General features: G+C 26.4%; 1 protein-coding gene across 4 annotated transcripts in view; it reads right to left on the bottom strand.

The window, feature by feature from the left end:
• Nucleotides 1-13,302, bottom strand: part of LOC129980738 (MYND-type zinc finger-containing chromatin reader Zmynd8-like) — a 78,640-nt gene that overhangs the window by 14,322 nt on the left and 51,016 nt on the right. For 3 of the 4 annotated variants that reach the window (XM_056091122.1, XM_056091128.1, XM_056091142.1), the window contains 6 exons: nucleotides 11,594-11,731; nucleotides 11,311-11,493; nucleotides 8,451-8,527; nucleotides 7,627-7,915; nucleotides 5,948-6,234; nucleotides 3,355-3,513 (listed from right to left, as the gene is read on the bottom strand). In XM_056091122.1, coding sequence (XP_055947097.1) covers nucleotides 3,355-3,513; nucleotides 5,948-6,234; nucleotides 7,627-7,915; nucleotides 8,451-8,527; nucleotides 11,311-11,493; nucleotides 11,594-11,731 — 1,133 coding nt within the window. The remainder of the gene's footprint in view (nucleotides 1-3,354; nucleotides 3,514-5,947; nucleotides 6,235-7,626; nucleotides 7,916-8,450; nucleotides 8,528-11,310; nucleotides 11,494-11,593; nucleotides 11,732-13,302) is intronic. The other variant, XM_056091134.1, reaches the window with a different exon arrangement.

The raw sequence follows: 13,302 nt of genomic DNA, 5'->3' as shown, positions 1-13,302 counted from the left end.
CTCATGCCTCCTTTAATGTCAAGGTCCTGATGTTTGTAAATGCATCATCTTTCTGCTGATTTGGCTTTTCATTGCAATGATCACAAAGGCATTTTTCTATAATTTCACATCTATATGAACAAAAATTAAGCTTTGCACACTACTATACAAAATGCTTGCTTGAATTTGGACACTCTAGTGCCATTTAAATAGACATTCACAATCATTTTAATCCATACCAATTAAGTGGTAATATACCAAATCCTTTCATCATTGTGACAGTCAGTCAGAAATAGCAATAAACTGAAAATTGGATATTTCCTCTCATTCCCCTGTTTTTCTTGCACTATTGTGTGCAATAATTATAAACTTGTATTGCACCAGATGCTTATTGAATGCAAGTGGAAAGACAAAAGTAAGGATTACAACTGGAAGGTATACACGATATAATTTAGCAAAGCATTCACTGAGAGGACTGGAATGGAACAGGGGTAGAATCTGAAATAATTGTTCTAATTTGATAAGATAAGATTAAAAAAATAAATGAATGTCATGGAGTGCCACCATTCAACTGATGTGAAATGATTCTGAATAAGTGGCTCCAAAGTGTTCAGGAATTAATCAGAATTGCTGTATCTAGAAAATAATTCAACTGCAGAGATTCCAGTCTCAATTTAATATAGCTCAACTGCAGAGATTCCAGTCTCAATTTAATATAGCATAAAAGAAAATATTGAGATACAATTTGGATTTTTTAAATTCCTGACATATTTGAGAAATGGAAATAGCAGAGTTTGATTTTCATACCATACAGCATTCACTCCCAAATTAATGACATATATAAATGCTGAGTATTTATTGTAGCTATATCAGATAACCTCAAACTTCAAAGTAAAATTATCTCTGCTTTTCATCAATAATATAATTTCTGTGTAAAGAACTTTTATTTCTCATTGCTTAGTGAATTACAATATTTAATATATTTTAAAAAATGATGGCAAATTATCAGGGAATAAAAACTTGATGGAAAATACAAGTTAAAATTTTAGGATGTATTAATGCTCTAGCATTTTCACTTAGAATGCTTTCTATGGCATGATCGACTCATAGCATTTTTTAATATGAAATTGTAAAATCGTAGAGTAGGGTTGTTTGCTACTGCTGCACTGCTTCCCGTATATACCTTTTCGATACAAAATTTCACTATTTCCTCTCATCAATATCAAATACTGATAATTGATCACCATTAAGGTTGTTTTCGCTGATCTTCTATCTATTCAATATATTCCATTGCCCAATGTATTTTTATCACTGGCACTATTCACAGCTTTTTATTTCTATTAGAATGTTTTATTCAGGATTTTTTTTCTGGGCATTCTACCATTCAGAGTGTATAGTGAAAAACTACTGCAAGTATTATGCACTTTAAAGCAGTTTATCTAAAAAAAAAAAGAAAAGAAAAAAAGAAAAATTTTTGTATGTGCATTCTTACATAAGCCTATTTTTCTAAACACAGAACATATTGCATCTTATAATAATGCATAGTTCTTTTATTTAAAATTTAAAATAAGAGAATTCATTAAAAAAATCAATATTTCATTCTGTATTAAAATTTTTCAAGAGATCTCTAATATGATTTTTCCACAATAATTGAAACACATCTTTTCCAGCATATTGTTAAACAGTTCTAAACTTTTGCACAAAAATTAATTGAAGTAAATATTCTTAAATAATTCATTTAATGAACAGTCATTAAACGATGTCAAAATATAACAAGTTATCTCCTGCAGAAAAGCAATGATGAGCTGAAGTTACTGTTATAAACATAAAATAAATACATAAATTATTTCTAAAAAGATTTTCCCCTTATCTAAACAAACAAAAAGAGGTGAAAGAAGTCAAGTAGGAAATATTTTCCCCATTTTATCAGTATGTCTCTAAACTGAGATAAAACATTTTTTGCTGATCTTTGGATTCATTAAATCCATTAAATATTGAAAGATTCAGATTCGCGAATAAAATACAGCCTATAATCGGGCAGATCTAGAGTAGCGAAATGATTTTTTTCATCAGAACAAAAATATAAGCTCCTGGATAAAAAAAATAAAAAAAAATAAGCACTTTTTAGGCCCTTATATAAGGACCATAAAATATAAGCAGTTTTAAGGACTTTCAATGGTGCTATATACAAGCTGAAGAGACAAATTAGGGGGGGGGGGGAATCACTTTTCTAGAAAATTAAGCATTTTTTTTAAAAAATTCCAAAATTAAAAACTTTTAAATGCTTATAATTTTAAAATTCAAGCACTTTCCATGATGCTTTGTGCCTTGTCTCAGTTCAACCTCAAATGATTTTTGTCACATCATTCTAAAATTGACAACAAAAAAAAAGCATTTGCACTCAATCCCTTTTTATAGTCTCTGACAACATCTTTCTACCCATAATGTACTTTCTTTTCATTCATTGACAACTTTCCTGCACCTTTTGTCACTTTCCCAAGTTTTTTTTTTAAAGATTGTATTGAGTAGATATAGATTTCTATCATCTTCTATTAAGAGTTAGGCATAAGAAAGAAAATTTTCAGGCAATAATGCTATCTTGCATCTCTTCAATGGTGATCAATCATTACTTTACCCAGAAGACATTATTCCAAACTTTACACACACAGTTCTGTCAACAGCACCAAACTCCACACATAAAATAAAAATTATAATTGCATAACAGTAATGCCAAAAAGAAACTGTAACTGTCAAGTAACATCCAAATTGATATCCCTTTGAATATGCAGATGTTACAAAGGCTTGGAATATAAAATAAACTGACAAATAAAAAGCTTAACTTCATAAAATAACAAATTTTACCAAATATAAGCATCAAAAAGTAAAATAAATATGATTAAATGGACAAATTTATACAAAAAGGATATTAAAAATATTGTAGAATTGTAGCATAAAAACTAATCTATCTCAAGAATAATAAATTTTAATTTTAAAAAAGCTGAAATCCACAGAAATATATCATCGTTGAACATGAACTTGAGTAGTTACTGCTATTTCACTGGTTCTTAGAATAAATCTTATGATCTGCTTTGTTTTCTTGTATAAGAGCTCTCTTTATCTTATTAAAACTATCATATCACTTATTATAGCTGAAATATTTTCTTTCTATTTTCTATCCAGAATTTAGTATTACATTTTCTTTAAATAAATAAACAATTCATTTCATTACATTCAATGTAACTTTTTTTTCAAATATTCCAATTTGAAAAATATTCAAATTTTAATAAGGGTCTCACTGCTTGTCACCCTTGTAAACAGCATGAAATTATTCTTAAATACTGAACTAGAACTTAAACCTATTTAAACATTTTATACCTGTTCACTAACTGTCTGCTTTACAACATCTTGACTGATCAACTCTCGTCTTTTACAAATCTTCTGGTGACTATCATTATTACTTGTTTGGCAGAGTGTACTGCAGTAACTTGCATTTAAGCAGCACACAAAGGTAGCTGACTTCTCACACACAATACACTGCAATGAAACAAATTATTAAAAGTAATTAGAATAATTTTTAATAATGACAATCACATAAAGATGAAACTTTTGTAATTATTATAAATTGCAAAGAATTAAACAACAATGAGTGAAATGCTGCTAATTATTAAAATTAATCTCTTATTAAAAACAGAAATGAAATGACAAAGCTCATAATTCTATGTAAGAACATGAAAACTTATCCCACTAATAAAATATATTAATTCATCAAGTTCAGAAGATTTGCTTCCAGTAATACCTTCCTCTAAACTTTAAAAGGAAGCATATTCAGCCTCAAAATATGTTCATAAAATCTTTAAAAATATATACAGATCCTAATAACCAACCAAATTTGAACTCATATTAAAAATTTCTTCAGTTCATTAGCAAATATTACTTTGAAATTCGATATTAAGTGACCCACTTGTAGAAAAGGGATAAGCATAGAAATGTCATACAAACTGCCTGTGACAATCAGCAAGTTCATGGAGCTGATGGTGAGTAAAATGTTCAATTAAATATTTTATATAGCTTGCTAGTCATGGCTGATTCATCTAAGTAATTTTAAGTTTCAAATTTTGACAGTTATGCAACACGTACTATTTTAAAGGCTTACACAATTTTGTTCACTATGCTATACATCCATCTCCTTAATTCCTAACACCTTGCCTAAAATTTTGAATTTAAATAGAATTTATTCAACTTCATCTAATAAATAAACCATCTTGGTGAAACAATTTAAAAATGGGGCATTAAAAAAAAGTTTCATTATTGCTTACTTGTGAAATTAAACCTTAATTGTAAGTAGAAAAAAATCTTTAAAAAAAAAAGCATACTTTAGACATAAACTTGCTAATTATGGGAAAATAAGTCTTTCTTCATACATGTATCGCCAACAACAACAAAAAAAATCCAGAATGAAATATTTGTAGTAATAATAAAAACAATTTAAGTTTATTTGTAGCACTGACATACAATGTAGTACAATGATTAACAATAATTTTTTTAAAAAAATGAATAAAAACATAAATATAAAAACCTTATACAACAATTTAATTGGTATCACTGAAATAATTTTAAATTTTAAGATGATGTAAAACTTTTTGTGTTATATTTCTGACAGTTATGAAGAAAAAAAATTTAATTTTCACTTTTATTTTTAAATAAAATTTTAAAAAAAAATTCTATTGAAATGGAATTTTTATTTTTCAATTTCTATTCTCCAAAATAATTCTAAGATGAACTTGAAAGCTCAAGATCAAATGGTCTGGTTTGTGGAGTACCATGCACATATTCTCCATTTTTATTTGTAGTCACTTAGATGTCCTAAATGGAATTTTAATGCCCCATCTTCTGATTTATTAGGGAAAAAAAATCTTTAGTCTTCACTCTCATTGAAAATGAATAAATTTTCATTTGAAGGGGGGGGGGAGTTCGAGCCCATGGTCAAAGAATTAAAGAACTCTAGACATTTAGTTTTTGTATCAAATCATTAATTATCCATTAAAAAATTTTATATTTCACTATTGTATTTCTCTCTCTAGCTATTTAATGACAGAATAACCACATAAAGTTACAGAAAAAATTATCATTACAATATTTTATATATATATATATATATCCTGATGAGAACTGATTCTATTAGACCCAAATTAATCCTCCAATAGACTATTCTTCTTTTTCAAGAAAGAAAAAACTTCATTTTTCTGTATAATCTAATCATGTAAATCATTGAATAGGTATTAAAATTTTTCTCATATAATACTTTGAAGTATAATGGTAGGTTTTAGTCAAGCTTTGTGATAATTAATTACAGCATTTTAATTATTAATTATCAAAATAATATATTTATTGAGCAAATTTTTAATTGACTTAAAACTGTTTTTCAATAAAGGACATGCCATCTGATTTCAACTCAAGAATTTTATTTCAGTTTGTAGAATTTTGACCCTTTTTAATAAAATGTTTTATTCATTGGTTTTTAAAGAGTAATTTTCTTATTATAAACATTATTTATACTATTTTTTAACTACAAATATTACCTTTTAATTTTGATAATATTCTCTTAATACTTCATTTAATCTGCAAAGAATGATACTAAAAAAACATCATGTAATTTTTAAAAGAAGAACTCATCTTCTCACATTTTAATAGTTAATTCTTTAATTTCTTTTAAAATTGATTCAAGAATTACGTGTATTATAATATTTTAGATAAAAATAATTTCTATATTAAAAATAAAAGCATAAAGGTACTGTTATCCTGAACAAACTAGATATAGCAACAAGTAAATGAATAAATGAGGGTGAATTTTAATAATAGTGACATTAAGAGAAGGATTTGATTTTATAAAAGAACATCATCACATTCTAAATTAATTCAAATCAGCTCTACTAAATTATATAACACAAAGCAACCTTTAGTTACTTACAAAATGTAATTTTTTATATTCACTTATCATTTCGGATGACATCAGTGTTTTTGTGATAAGTAGTTTATCTTCAACTTGTTCTTTTTCTTTCGTAATACTTTCAACTTCCTTTTTTAGATTTCTGTTTTCTTCCTCTAAATTTTTCACCCTATTTTCTGCTTCCAGCACTTGTTGTTCTTTTTTTAATATAATGCCTTCTTTTTCTTCTATAACAGTCATAAACTGAGTTCTCAGCATTTCCTCAATCCTTTTAGAACAGCCACTTTTTAAGCTCCTAATTATAGTTTCTGTAAAGAAGAATTCTCTTTTTAACAATACTTCAATGCTCAAAGATCAACAAAAGATGTAATAAACTCATCATTATTTTAAAATATTATAAGCATTAGTATTGGAAAATATTTTTATCTTAACAGTGGGCACATCAACTAACGAAATATATGCTTATAAATATAAATCTGAAATTTCATTTGCCTTCTTCAAAGACATGCAAATATAAACTCCTTAATTTCTCCCTTCACTTTACCCAAGATTTATTAGACAGAAGAAATACAGTTTTGTGAAAATTAATACACAAACACTAATTTGATGTTTGCAAATTAACTGTGAGTTCTAAAAAGCATTTACATATGCAAATCATACTGAAGATATGGAAATTAATAATAGTTAAGTTTTATAAAGAAAATGGTTCCAATTAAATCAAATCAGAAATATCCCATAAAATGCTGAACACAGTCGTATCAGAACCATAATTTATAATAGTATTTTTATCAAATTAAAATTAGCTGGTAATATAATTAAATCGCAAAAATGATAGCTTCTATAATTTTATATGCATATGTTTTACATAATAACTTATGAACAAATTCATATGATCTATCTGTATTATAAAAGGAAAAATTAAAGTGTGTATGTTTGTTTGTAGACCCAGCTTTTAATGAATTCACTTTAATGTCATAGTTTTATTAAGTAAACCCACCTTTGTTGAGAAAATCATAAGCATCAAATTATGCATAAGAGATTTAATTTAAATTAAATACAATTAAAATTACTGGCAAATCAACTGGTTGCCATGGGTGACTAGCTTTATGAGATTGATAACAATAAAACACTAAAGCAATGCTTAGATAATAATAAGTAGAAGATCTTTCTTTTTCTATCTTTATAGTAAATAATAAAAGAGTTTAATGATTATACAATAATATACTACTAACATGACATAAATGCATTCATCAACAACATACTACATTTGAAATTAATTCTCCAGTATATATATATACATCAAGAAAAAAGTCTAAACATCATAACTGATTTAGAACAAATAATATAATTAAATATAATGCTAAAATAGAAAAAAAATTAGTTTAATATTTTTAATTTAGACAGTCACGACACTTAATCAGAAATATTTTAAAATTCAGTTAATCACTGGTAAGTTTTAAGAAAATATAAGTAGAATAAAAGAACAGAAATTAATATTTAATAGAAATATAAAATAGTTTATAAATGATATTTTAAAACTTTATGAATATGTTTTTTTAGAATTTTCCTCATATCTATATTTTAAGATAAATTTGAACTGAAATGATTAAAATTTATAAAATTTCTGATACTGCTCTTTACATTTAAAAAAATTTACTGGACTGAATATTCATGGAATATTTTAAACAAGATTAGCTTACTTGCATTATTTGCAGCTTCAATATTTTTTTCTTCTTCCAAATGAATCTTCGCATTCAGATTCTCAATATCAGCATTACGTTTATTTATAGTATTATCACGCTCTTGCACAACAAGTTTAAGATTGTTAATTTCTTTCTTCAGACCTTCAATTTCAATATTAGTATTTTTCCGCTGAGTTTTACATCTTCTTAATTTAGAACACAGCCTAGATATGGTTCCAAGGTAGTTAGTATTCTTGGTAATACTAGCCCACAAATGGATAATTATACCATCTGATAAGTATCGTGCCTGTAAACAAAAATAAAATAAAATCACAATTATTAAAAAAAAATGTAAAGATTAATGTAAATGCAAAATGTTAAAAATGTAGAATGCAAAAATGTAAATCAAATCATTATTATCACATTATGGGAATGAAATTCAAAATTTTTCAATTAACTTTTTCATTTAGTGGATCAATTCAGCTTCATTCATCATATTGATGAATGAAGCTGATAATTCTGTAACAATATTTGTTACGGAATTATCCTGGGGGTTCTTTTCCAATTTGTTGGTCGATGAAATCAACAGTCCTTTAGTAACAAAGACTTCTATTAAACACGAAGACACTAATACAAAAACAACAAATATACAGTTGTGAGAACACAGGCAACACACAGCAGCACATTACAACAAACAGTAGCCCATAAGTAGTAATTGTTAGTAATAGCAACCACAGCACACAAAGCAGCCAGGCAGAATTCAGCAGGAGGAGAAAATCTACATAGCTTCACCCTACGGTCTCAATTTTAACAACATTCATTTTTATAAATTTTAAACATACCTTTTGAACCACTGATTTCAATTCTGGATTGGTTTCCAGAAGCGATGGCAGAATAATATCTGGGTTGAACGGTACATCTATTAAAAAGGCATAAGAATGCAATTACAAATTTTATAATATATAGATTTTATGAAAAATGCTTAGCAATTCCTGTATATTGAAAAGGCCTTTCATACTGCTAAAAGTTGATAATCGATAATTTACTCCAAATTTTTAAATATCACTAATCAACAATAAATTCAATGTTTCAGAGGGAAAATATAATTTTATTTTTGTTTTGTATAGCAAGATTCAAGAAAGTAAATTCAAGAAAATAAACCCTTAATGGAAGAGAAAACCACAATAATTTCACCTAATTATAAAAGCAAAATCCTTCACGAAACCATAATTTATTTAGGCAATTTTGATATATAAATATCCTTGATGATTTTTAAATAAAAATTGAAAGAACTACCATCACATTTCAGCAGAAAGGTAAATCTTTTAATTATGAAACATTTTTTTTCTTTCACATATACAGGTTATCACATACAAAAAATAAACAGTTCTGCAAAACGCATGTATATGTGCTATTTATTGTATTAGTTTAGTGCAAAAATCTATTAAATTAATTTAATATATTTGATTCTCAGGATTAAGAGAGTGACAATTATTACAAAATTACTAGTAAACTGTTTTAAGAATTTGCAGATGAGGTTTTGTCAAATTTATATCTAAATGAGACAAAAACAAAGGAAATGGTAAATTTTGAAATGTAATAATGCATAAACCATTTTAAGGAAGAAAGTGATAACATAACATTTGTAAACAAACATTGTATAACATTTGCAAACAAACGCACAAAAATCTAAAGAAAATGTTCAGTTCTCCCATGCAACACCAGCAAAGAATTGTCGGCATATGAATTGTCGAGCAAAGACCTACACTATAATTAATCATATCTCTCATTTAACTTTAATTTGATCAAAAATGTAACTTAACAATGTTTGGAAAATTATATGCCATCAAAAACTGAATGCCACTGAATAAATTGACCGACTTGGTATTACATGGATCTCGCAACTTTTTACGACAGAAGAAATGAGCTGTGAGACTTGGTTTTTTTTACAAGTTATGTTTTTGATGGCATATTGTTTCTTTTTGTATATATTTCTTTTCTTATTTTTGTATGTAGTCTTCCTCTTTTTCTTTTCCGGTACTACTTCTTGAGCTTCAGCTACAGTTTTTTTTCAAAGCTCACTCCCTGTCTCTATGGGGTTTTCTCGTAAGCTTTGATGTTACAAATTTTGACAAGTCTGGACGGTAAATGCTTCTTAGTCTGTTGTATTCACAAATTGAGGATTTCTGCACTTTAATACTTCCAAAATCGACATTTATTCGATGTAAGCCGTCCAGACTTTATACTTATATTCTTCTACCATATATATTAGAACTTTTATATATATATTTATATTACATATTTTATAATATATATTTATATTACCTATTTTATAATATATATTTATATTACATATTTTATAATATATATTTATATTACAAGTTATATTTATATTCTTCTGCCAGATTGATTATCTGAAATTCACCCATTACGTTTGCAGGCTGCCACAGCTTCAAATTGAATTATTTCAAATTAGATATTGTTACAAACCTGTAATGTTGCTTCCCAATGCGAATAGTGTCATCATAAGAATGACCGTTTTACAGTAATCTGTATTGGATGCTGTCGGATGCCGAACCAGTGATCCCAGAGCTTGGTGACAAATTTGGCGACGAATTTGCCGACAAAATGGATAATGCTCGAAACTTCGAGAAATGTATCGATCCGTCCATTATTCCACGCATATTTTAGTTTTTCCTTGATTTATACACTAAACACTAATAGTATTCTAAATTTGAAGCTTCTATGTCTGCTAGAAGTTCCTTAGAGTCTTGATGATCGGTCAGTCAGTCAGTCAGTGACATAATTCACAAACTTTGACTAGTTATAATTCATAAACTACTGGTTCAAATTTAATGAAATTTGAAATATATTGTGTTTATATAATGCCTACTTGGTTACTGAAAATTCAGGCTTCTAGTTTTATCCACAACGAAGTTATAAAGGGTCGAAAATGGCCTGAACTGCTTCGAGAAAAGGATGGTACGGCCGTGCCGCTTGGTTTTGCTCGACTTGGCGGGGGCACTGCCGCGCACCCAGATATTTGCATTTCTTTTTTTGGTTACTGATTGATATGAAACAGTTCTTGTTTATTTTAAATAAAGCAGCTTTTATTTAGATTGACTTTAACATGTATTATTATTATTATTAAGAGCAAGCAAAGAGTGTTTTGAGAGCCAATTTTGTTCTGGAAATGAGATAATTAAAATCAATGGTAAATTATTGAAATCATTAATCAATGTTGAAAGAATTACATTTATCAGTGTGTTGTATATCATAAAAATTTATTTGCATAATATGTTTATATTAATTTATAATATTTGTTCCATTTATTAATTACTATAAAATTTATTAAAATTATTTATATTATAAGCATACTTTAAAAAAATATATTCTAAAAAAGAATGAAAATTTGACCTAAAACCTAAAAAGATACATATTGCACAGCAAATTAAATTACAATTATGATGAAACACTGCAAAAAATTTTTTAAATGTTTGCACAATATTAATTATTGCACATATAAAAAAAAGAGAGAAACTGCAAATTACTTATTCATAAAAATGAATGCCATTGTCTTATATTAATTACTAACTTTATCATTTAATAAACAAAATTTTTAAAAGGATATTATAAATTAATTATGACAATTAACATATAAAAATTATATTCAATCAATACATAAAAATTTTATTTACATACTTTCTTCATTTCTTTCTTCCCCAATATAACTAACATCACTATCCTCCTCATCGGTGCTGTCTGTAAAATTAGCTAAATTATCCATAATATTGTTTAATGATTCAATCTGAATGGAAGAATCATTTGAAGTATCATTTGCAGCAGCTGCAGGAAGAGCTCCACTGCTTTGGACAATTTCAGTCCCTTTAAAGAATTCAGGATGTATAATCTTTATTATTATTATTATTTCCAAACTAATTTATTTGAGAAATTATAGAACCTTTAAAAGCATATGAAAGGATACTAGAAGTTGAAGCACTAGATGGTAGGGATTCTAATGATGGAACCACAGGATTAACATCCCCTGTATTTAAATGATTTTCATCAGTGGAAAATGTCATATTAATACTAGTGACAACTGATGCATTAGAGTTCAAATTACCTAAAAAAAAAAACCAAAAATATATATGGTAGTTTTACTTTAATTATTTTAGAAGCTCAATATTCTATAACACATAAAACTTAAAAGAATACAATCTAAATATATGCAATTGCTATTACTAAGAATAGATTAACATATTTCTAAGCAGAAATAAAACAAAAACTTCTTGTAAAATATTATCTTAAATTTACAAAAGCAGGAGAGGAAGTGAAAAGAAATGAAATAAATTTTTTTAAATAATTTTCAGATTTCCTATACACATGCCTTCTTTATATGCAACATTTAAAAAACATACCTAAATATACTTTATTCACATAAATAGCACACAAATACATTTTAATCCTAAATTAATAGAACCAGGATTTTAAATTTGGTATTTAATTATTCTGTTAACCTAATGTAACTAAATTCTCAGTTGTTACACATTTAATTTTAGGTGAACTTAAATTTAACTAATATTATTTTGTATGTGCATAAATAAATTCTTATCAGCGAGAAATTTAGTATACTGAGTCAAGATCCATATATCATACCAATTTTTTTAAGTGGCCATATAGCTGAAAAGTTGAAGATATATTAAAATTACAGTAACAGTAGAGCAATTTCTCAGATGATTCAAATGCAATCTGATATTAAAAGAAAGCTTGAAATGAAAATCAATTCAAAGCTGAAATGAGAGTTCTAAATTAATGTCTCTCATTAGAATTCTTGGAAATATCATTCGAATTTTTTTCCCCTCTTCCCAGAATGAACAGAAAAATTTAATATTTTAAATCCAATATTTACAAAGTAAAAGTTAAAATTTTTGAAAAATAAATACATTAAAATGTTTCTATTAAACTAGCTTTTTAATTATTTTCAATATAACAGATTCAATAAAACAGATTTATTAATTATTTTGATATAATAAAACAGTCCAATCTCCTTAAAAATAATTGCACCAAAATCAAAAATACATAACAATTTTAATAAAGAAGCAACTCAGCATATAATATTTCAGTAAATCTTGTTATTGTGAATACTGAAATTCCTTTATAATAGCCAACATAAAGAAATTCCTTTATTACAAAACCAACATAAAGAAATACAACATGTCAAGTAAAACCAAAAAATATTTATTGCTTAAATTATAATTGGAATTTTATAAAAGTTAAAAACATTTCATTTTTTTCATTTTCAAAAACAATTATATAAATTAAAAAAAAAAACTGTATTTAATCATGATACTTTGATAAAAAAAAGTACACATTAAAGAAAACATTCTGGCACAAGAATTACACATAACTACCAGCTTTACCTGAATCTGTTGAACAAATAGAACAACTTATTAGCAAAATTATCAGGAAAATCGCTTAAGTCTTCCATAGAACAGATACTACTAATAATTTATTAACAGATTAAATAATAATTTATGGGAATGTAAACTAAAAAAAAAATTATGCTATAATTTAATAGAAACTCTATCTCCCTAAAACTGTTCATTTTTATTTATTTATTTGTATAAGTGAAAATTTATGTTAAAATCTATAGATAATGAAAAAAAAAATGCCAACATCAATATAATAGTAAAT

The sequence above is a fragment of the Argiope bruennichi genome, chromosome 1 (assembly GCF_947563725.1).
Source record: "Argiope bruennichi chromosome 1, qqArgBrue1.1, whole genome shotgun sequence".
In the NCBI taxonomy this organism is placed as follows: domain Eukaryota; kingdom Metazoa; phylum Arthropoda; class Arachnida; order Araneae; family Araneidae; genus Argiope; species Argiope bruennichi.
The sequence above is the reverse complement of the archived record's forward strand: the minus strand, read 5'-3'. Positions and strand labels throughout refer to the sequence as shown.